General features: G+C 33.0%; 1 protein-coding gene across 2 annotated transcripts; it reads left to right on the top strand.

The window, feature by feature from the left end:
- The first annotated feature begins 3,658 nt into the window (after positions 1–3,658).
- Positions 3,659–7,749, top strand: LOC106401325 (serine/threonine-protein kinase BLUS1-like). Of its 2 annotated transcripts, none has more exons than XM_048758460.1 (19): positions 3,659–4,027; positions 4,109–4,363; positions 4,434–4,558; positions 4,648–4,692; positions 4,816–4,897; positions 4,960–5,028; positions 5,119–5,289; positions 5,373–5,438; positions 5,522–5,590; positions 5,679–5,959; positions 6,088–6,209; positions 6,288–6,382; positions 6,455–6,511; positions 6,589–6,693; positions 6,787–6,838; positions 6,916–6,971; positions 7,044–7,111; positions 7,196–7,247; positions 7,397–7,749. In XM_048758460.1, the coding sequence occupies exons 1-19, from the start codon at positions 3,857–3,859 to the stop codon at positions 7,433–7,435; spliced, it is 1,980 nt and encodes a 659-aa protein (XP_048614417.1). In that variant the 5' UTR covers positions 3,659–3,856; the 3' UTR covers positions 7,436–7,749. The 2 variants fall into 2 exon arrangements, with proteins under 2 accessions (XP_048614417.1, XP_048614421.1); XM_048758464.1 differs by having other exon boundaries at positions 6,595–6,693.
- Positions 7,750–9,178: the final 1,429 nt, after the last annotated feature.

Consider the following 9,178-nt stretch of genomic DNA (forward strand, 5'->3'; position numbering starts at 1 on the left):
TTGCCGGTTAGATGACATACTACATTTCATTAAAGTACAATTAAATTTAATAAATGCAGGTATATAACATATTTCAAAACTATTATTTATTTAAAATAATAGAAATTGTTATTATAAAAAAATAAATTAATTTAGGCACACATAGAATCAACTATTATTTGTATATTTATTGTTAGTTTATTGTTAAGCACATATAATCAAATATTCTTAATTTATGTTTATTGTTAATCACATGGAATCAACTATTATTCATATGTATATTTGTAATTATGAACAACACAAAAAAAAAGTTTGGCTAACCTATTTAATATTCACGTAAAGATTACCAACCTTTTTGTCTGCATTACAATCAAATTTACAATACTTAATTAATAAGTTGTTCAAAACAAAATCAACTAATATATACATTGTTCTTTTTAACTTTACATATTAATTATGTGTGATATCACTCAAATTACTCTAAAGAGTGAATTACTCTTTCAAATAAGAGGTTCAGATGTAATACTTAGAGATCGAATCCACATAGACTCTAGGATTACACAATAGATTATGGTTTTTGAAATAGGCTAGATTAATTGGTTTATGGATTTTAAAGCAGTAAATGAATTGGTGAGCAAGGTTATTGATCGATTGGTTTGTTTTGAGGTTGTTAACAGTTGGGAGAATGACTAGATTCACGTATATTCTCAGGTATGATAAGTATATACTTAATTTGGGGGTTTTAGGGGTTTATTGATATTATCAAAGCTCATGTTTCTTGCATTAAAAAAAATTGTATCAAAAATTTCAAAACAACAACTAAATTAGTGTATTTCTATTTTTAAAGTTTTATCTTCAAACATGTTAATAGTTTAATCTTTTAAAAATTAGAAAACCAGTCATGTTAAAATATATTTTAAATACAAAAAACTTAAACAATAAATAATTTATTTATTTTTTCTTCAAAATTTAAATATTTGAACCCGACCCAAAATATCTGAACCCGAACATAAATACATGAACCCGACTCGAAGTGTAGAAATACATGAATTGGTTTTATACCTTTATACTGAAATACCCGATACGAACCCGAACGTGTATCAGAACGCCCACCCCTACGATATATGTTCATTTGTATCTTGCTTGAACAAAAAAAAAAGTCAAACCATTGATCACAAAATTTTCAGAGTGAGACTTTTACAATTTTTTGTAATTTATAGTCGTTGAAAAAAATCAAAATATAACATATGAGAAAAAATATAATTTTTTATTATATGCTTAATGTGATTGTTTAATTTCTTTTAATAGTATAAAATTAAAAAAAAGAGGTTAGAAAAATTGTTATCAAATATGTATTATTCATAATCATTAATTGGCATATATATATTAACCATATTAGGTAATTCTGTAGCTGTTATTTAAGGAAAGTAAAAATATTCTTTTATATATTACTAATTAATTTGATAGTTAGTTTAATAAAAAGCATAGTATATGTTTATATGGACTAACTTATTTTTCTAACAATTCTAAGAATCATTCTCGTGATGACACGTGACTACGAAACATGTTGTAATGCTCCATGATTAATATATAGAGGATTTATGGTAACTAATTGCAGAATTATAGAAATAATTTACAATGTTTCATCAAAATTTTTTATTTTTAAAAAATAATTTATTTACTACTGTATAAAAGACTTTAATATATTTTTATAGAAATAAATATAATGGTTGAAAATTCTTATATAAAGAATTAGATTTGTATGTAAGGATTTATTTGATATTTTATGTTTTTAAAAGCCCACACATGATTTTAAACCAATTATACAGATTTTGAAATTACTTATATACATTAAAAAAAATTATGATGACTTACAAATCATTTTATTAGAGTTTCTAAATCAATTATAAGACTTTTATTAAATCTTTTATAAACGTTTATAAATTCATTTAGAAGACTTATATATTTTTTATAAAATTGTGTGTAAATGCTTCTAAATGAATTTATAACTGTATAAATGTATATTTATAATAATTTATAAATCATATTGAAATATTCTTCACTTTTTATTATATATTAAAAATTCATTTAAGTGACTTTTGGTTACTACGTTTATAGGTGAAATTTTAAAGATTATTATAGTGTTGTTGGGATTTTTTTTATAATTATCAATTTCTAAAATAAAAAGTAATTCTAAAATCAAATAGCTTAAACTTTTATATTGGATTACCTTAATAAGATATAAAAAATTATCTTTTAGTTGTAGATTGTATTATAAGTCATGTAATCAAAGATTTGTATATAAGGTGAACCACAAAAGCTTATAAAATTATAAATAATTGTTTGTAGATGATTATAAATATATTTATAATTCTATAAATGTATATTTATAAGGATTTATAAATCATATTCCCTCTGTTCCTAAAAGTAAGATTTTCTAGTGTTATTTTTTGTTCCAAAATAATAGATTTTCTAGAATTTTAAGGTACTTTTAGTAATTAATGTTGATAAATTGTATGTTTTTAAGAAAAATTAATTGAAAATATTTGAATTGATTAAATACAATTGGTTGCTGGTTATTAGAAAATGTATAATGAAATAAACAATTAATTTAATTTTAAACATTTATTATATTTTTAATATGCGTGGATACTCAATAAAATGTTTATTTCAGGAACAGAGGGAGTATAAAATTATATCACACTTTATATTATCTATTAAAAAATAATCTATTTAAGTGATTTTTGGCTACACGAACTTTCATAGGTAAAATCTTAAAAGATTGTAAAATTTTAATAGTTGATAATTCTAAAATTTTATTTATTTTTTTCAAATCTTTTGAAAACACACATAAAATAATAATTAAAACAAATTTAAAATAAATTGAAAAAAATAAAAAAAAATGAAAGAAACATAGGTAAAAAAAATCAGCAAATTATTCATTTTTTACGTGTTATAAAAGTCTCCAACCTTTTTCTTGGAACTGTACAAAAATATTTTTTCTAAGGCGAGAATGTTTTTCATTTTTCACGTGTTAAAACAAAATAAAAATATTCCTAGGACCAATTAACTGAACCAATTTTAATATTACTTCTATTCAAGAGAAATATTTGTATTGACTTAGATTATATTGTTGAACAATCTTAAACTCACAGTTGTTCTACAAAATATATACTGAAATTTTTTATCATCAAAATATTAAAATTTACCTTTGGTAACATAACATATATTTTTCTATGACATTATTATTCGCGAAATCGCGGCAAATACCTTTTTAACATTATTTAGATATGTGGTTTTGTGATAGTTTATAATAGGTGTAATATAAACTATCACAAAAACAAATTTTATTGACTTAGATTATATTACAAAAACAAATTTTGTAATTGATATTTTTTTTGGTTTAGTAAAGCAAAGTATAATTCCATGAATATGTATCCTAAATCGTTGACAAAGGATACGTTCATCTTTATTCAACGCCAACCAAAGTCACTAGTCAATGGTCAATGTCACTGCTGAGAGACATAGGTAGCCCAAACACAAAGATAAAGTTGTGGATGCGTCAATCTTCTCACCATAGTCACGTGTCATGATCTTAATGGCTTAAATATTGCCACGTCAGCAATTCCCAATCTCAATTTCTAGTTGTGGTCAACTTCGATTAGAAGCCGAGCCGAGCCCGAAATAAACCATTAAGAAAGAAACAGAAAAAAAGAGAAACTAACAAAAAATAAATAAAAAAAATAACAAAAGAGAGATATCAATGGAGTCTCGGTTTGGTCTGGCTCTAGAGTAGAAGTACTTGTACTCCCTCTTCCTTTATTTCTTCGATACGTCATCGTTCCGTGAAGAAGGAGTCTGATTTGGTGGTAAGAAGATGTGGAGCGGTGGGGAGAAGAAAGGTTTCTCTGTGAACCCTAAAGACTATAAGCTAATGGAAGAAGTTGGGTACGGTGCTAGTGCTGTTGTCCATCGAGCAATTTATCTTCCTACCAAACAAGTCGTCGCTATCAAGTGTTTGGATCTCGATCGCTGCAACTCCAATCTGGTCCGTCTCTTACCGATCTCCTTATGCCTTCAGCTGCCTCGTATTGTAATCTGTTTTTTTTGTTTTTTGTTTTTTCACTAGGATGATATAAGGAGGGAGGCGCAGACCATGAGTTTGATAGATCACCCCAACGTTATAAAGTCGTTTTGTTCGTTTGCTGTTGACCATCACCTCTGGGTCGTCATGCCGTTCATGGCTCAGGGCTCTTGCTTACACCTCATGAAGGCAGCGTATCCAGATGGGTTTGAAGAGTCTGCTATATGTTCTATGCTGAAAGAAACACTTAAAGCTCTTGATTATCTTCATAGACAAGGGCATATTCATCGAGACGTTAAGGTCAGCTTAGCTTTGCTTGAAATTGTTTCACACTATATATGTATTGAAAACCCCTCTTTTGTTTTGTTAGGCTGGAAACATACTTCTTGACAACACTGGGGAGGTTAAGCTAGGTGATTTTGGTGTCTCTGCGTGCTTGTTTGACAGTGGAGATAGGCAACGTGCAAGAAACACATTTGTTGGTACCCCATGCTGGTTGGTTATTGTAGTTTTCTTCAGTTTGGTCTCATTAGCCTTCTCTCTACTCGATGATTGAACAAGTAATATCTTGTTTCTGTTTGTAGGATGGCTCCCGAAGTCTTGCAGCCAGGAAGTGGATACAATTCCAAGTGAGTGTTGCGATTGTTTCAGACCCAAATCGACTATCTTTTCTCAAATATATATTAAAAAAAAGATCTTTAGAAAATAAAAGCTTTTGGTTGGTTTGGTCTTATTCTGTATCTTCCTGACAGGGCTGATATCTGGTCTTTTGGAATAACTGCTCTGGAGTTGGCTCATGGTCATGCACCTTTCTCCAAATATCCCCCCATGAAGGTATTCAATACTTTTCATGTGTTTTGAGAACAGACCTTATTCCTTTTTCCCCCGTTTAACAGGTACTATTAATGACTATTCAAAATGCGCCGCCTGGCCTTGATTATGACCGTGACAAAAAGTTCTCAAAGGTACTTCTTGTGTTCTTTCTAGGTAGATTCTTATGTTATCTTCCGTTTGCAAGACTTTGCTCTAATTAAAAGATGTTTAGCTGAGCCCAGTCCTTTAAAGAGATGGTAGCATTGTGTCTGGTGAAAGACCAAACAAAAAGGCCAACCGCTGAAAAGTTGTTGAAACACTCATTTTTCAAGAACGCAAAGCCTCCAGAGATTTGTGTCAAAAAGCTGTTTGCTGATTTGCCACCTCTCTGGACACGAGTAAAAACTCTTGAGGTTCGGCATGCTTTTATCTTCTTCGAGCTTGTTGTGCTGCTCGTCCTGTTCGACTCTGATTGATAAGAGTTGTCTAATGACAGGCCAAGGACGCTGCACAGCTTGCTTTGAAAGGAATTGCCTCTGCTGACCAGGAAGCTATATCACAGGTGACAAAAGTTTTGAAATTTGTATGACTCAAGAGTCGAAAATTGCAACAATGCTTCTAAAAAGAGTTACTTTTTCATGTCAGAGTGAATACCAAAGAGGAGTAAGTGCGTGGAACTTCAATGTTGAAGATTTGAAAGAACAAGCATCTTTGGTAAGCTATGTTTTGATTATATCTAGTGTGACCCAATGGTTTCCATCAGTTAATCAAGTGGTTACATTCTTGTTTTTTGTGCAAATAGCTAGATGATGATGTCAGTCTAGCAGAGAGTAGGGAAGAAGATGAACTTTGTGGCGAACAGTTGCATAATAATAATAACATGAAAGCAAAGGAAAAAAATTTGAATCCTGAGGTGGAGGAACAAACTGCTTCTTCTGCTGAACAAACAACACCTAGTCCCAAGTGTAACGTTCCACAGGGAAAGGCTGAGCCAGTGAGACGCCAAACTCAAAGTGGACCACTTTCACCCGGTACTTTGTTAACTAATTCGGATTCAGACAAGGGCCATGGTTACTATTTAAGGTTTGCCATTAGCTAATTATTGTTCTAAAGATTATTGGATTACTCAGTGTTATACCAATCAGATGTTCTTCTCCTTTCTCTTTGAAATTTCAAATGATCCAACTTGAAAGTGTCCTCCTATCTGCTAGGCCTGAGAGTGAACGCCAGCCAGCACCATCGGCCCAGAGGGCACCCAGCTTTAGTGGACCACTGAATCTTCCTAACCGTGCTTCAGCAAACAGTTTTTCAGCTCCTATCAAATCTTCTGGAGGTGAGGAAGTACATTTTCAGCATGCAGCTTATTATGTTTGTTGCAGTGAACTTAAGAGTGGTTGTCCATCTTGAATAGGCTTCCGTGATTCTATGGATGACAAGTCGAAGCCTAATGTGGTTCAAATCAAAGGAAGATTTCAAGTAACATCAGAAAACTTAGATCTTGCAAGGGTGGGTATATGACCTTTTCCTGCTTTAGGGTGATTCTTCTTGCCTGAGAAACTCATACTCTTTAATTTGCAGGCATCCCCTCTCAGAAAATCTGCCAGTGTTGGGAACTGGATACTCGAATCTAAAATGGTCAGTTTACTACAACAAGACTTGTCTTGATCAGCAGAATGTCTGTTTCCTAACAATAACATTCTTGTTTTCCCCAGCAACAGCCAACGGGTCAGCCCATCAAGGAGTTAAGTAATCCTGTGTCTCCCTCATTCATCATGCCTCAGCTTCAAAATCTGCTTCAGCAGAATTTAATACAACAGGTGTGTGGGGAAAAGAAAATTTGCATTGAGACATTGAGTTTGTTTTGATTTGTACAGCTCTCAAGTTTTGTTTTGTCTTTAATTTAACTTCAGGATCTTATTATTAAGCTACTGAACAGCTTACAAGCTAGTGAAGCAACAGATGGTAAGATAGAGACGTGAATCCTTTCTGTTTGTTTGATGTATGGCGACAGATAGTTTAACTCTCGTCCTTGTTAATAGGTTCGCAAAATGGAAAGTTGCCACCTTTGCCTCGAGGATCTGACAGCAATGGAGCTGTAAGTTGATGTTCTTGGAATATACCTCTTATGCAGTCACGTGCTTGACATTCTTTGCTTTGTGTTGGACAGGTTATTGAGCTAACATCTTCCGAGAGGGAAAGGCTACTGCTTAACAAGATGTCTGAAATTCGGGCTAGGTCGTTCCTAATCAAACCTTTATTTGTAGAGATCAGTTGTGGTATAGTCCTCACTAATTGCCTCTAAAAGTTCAATTTCTTTAGGATGAAAGAGTTGACAGAAGAACTTGAAGAAGAGAAATCAAAAGACACCCGAGTAAGTTAACACTACTCTTCCCTTTAAACATCAAGTGATTCAAAGAAATTGCTAGTCATAGAAACTCAAAAATTAAAAAAAAAAACCCACATGGAGTTAATCTTATCCCTGAACCATACTCATCAAGCATGTCTTGTGTTTATCTACAGCTGCAGCAGAAATTGAAATCAGTTACTGGTCAATTGTAGCCTGGGGCCAGAACACTGAGCTACTCAGAAGTGAAGTATATTTTGTATACTAGAGAAGTACCAGAGGAGGACATATTTGGTTCTGTTTTGTGTGCAGAAGCAGACATCATCGGCCATATAGAGAATAAATGGAGAAGAAAGCTCCTTGTCATACGGTATTTGGGTAAAACTTATATTAATTATATTAGTAACTAATATAATAGGCTCTTTGTTTTCGTGGATTGTAAATGAAACTTAGTTACATGTACTTGTATTGTACCCACCAGATTCATTTAGTAATAATCTCATCATATATAAACATATTTGTTCAAAAAGAAAGCTTTCAATTCATTTAGTTAGCTCCTTATATACGCCGAAGATAAATTCATATTCTGCACAGGTTGTTGGAGTTCAAGCCCCAAGAAACTGAAACTAAAAGAAACTGATAATTCAAGTACAAAATTATAAAATTCAGTTATGGATTACATATTCTAAACAAAATTATGTGACCCAAGTTGTGCAGATGGATTATGGAAACCCTAACTTCAATCCTCCTTTGTTCCAAATCATCGATCATACAAGAGAGTCCGTCACAAGGGGCATGTGTTTCTGTATTGGAGTGGTGACAACGATCATGGAAGACATGAGAACTAAAGTCGCCAAAGATCGTATGTGTATGCGAAACAGAGTATATAAAACAGTTCCTTCCTTTTATTTATTTTCTTAACTTGTGAGATCAACTTACATTATAGATCTCTTTATATAGGAGCTCTTAACTTGTCCTAATACAATTGAGACTAGGAATCTTATCTTTATCCTAATCTATAAGTTATTCTACTTTCCTTAATGAATAACTTGAATCCTAAGCTATCTTTATTGAAGCTTATCCACAACATTCTCCCTTCTAAGCTTCAAACCATCTTTGCTTAGGTCTTGAACTTGAATCATGTCTCTCATCTCTTTGAACTTGATTCTTGCTAAAGCTTTGGTTAGAATGTCTGCTTTCTGTTCTGTTCCCGGTACGTGCTCCACATCAATCTCGTTTTGTTCCACCTTCTCTCGAATGAAATGAAAACGCTTGGCGATGTGTTTGCTTCTTCGGTGAAACACAGGATTCTTGGCTAATGCGATAGCTGATTTATTGTCAACACGAATCAGTGTCTTCTCCATCTTCTCTCCTGTAATCTCGCTCATCAAATCTTGAAGCCAGATAGCTTGCTTCGCAGCTTCAGTCGCGGCCATGAATTCTGCTTCGCAGGAGGATAATGCCACGGTGTCTTGCTTCTGTGAACACCAGGTCACTGGCGTTTCTCCTAGACAAAACAGATGTCCCGTCGTGCTTCTCCCGTCGTCAGGGTCCGTGTTGTGGCTACTGTCACTGAAGCCCACAAGTCTCTTAGTTCCTCCTTTCTTGTATGACAAGCCATATCCAGTAGTACCTTTTAGATATCTTAACACACGCTTTAGTGTATTGCCGTGAGAGGTCCTCGGTGAGTGCATGTATCTGCTCAAGATCCCAACTGAAAACGCCATGTCTGGCCTTGTGTGCATAAGATACCTGAGACATCCAATTCTTCTTCGATATAGTGTAGAATCTATCTCCGGTTCATCTTGTCCTTTAGAGAGTTGAAGACCAAACTCCATTGGTATGCAAGTTGGATTGCAGTCTTCCATTGCAGCTTCTTTCAAGATCCTTTGTGCATATGCTTCTTGAGTGATTGTGATGCAGTCTGGACTTTGTTTTACTTCAAGTCCGAGGTAGTA

This window comes from Brassica napus, chromosome A2 (assembly GCF_020379485.1).
Source record: "Brassica napus cultivar Da-Ae chromosome A2, Da-Ae, whole genome shotgun sequence".
Lineage (NCBI taxonomy): Eukaryota > Viridiplantae > Streptophyta > Magnoliopsida > Brassicales > Brassicaceae > Brassica > Brassica napus.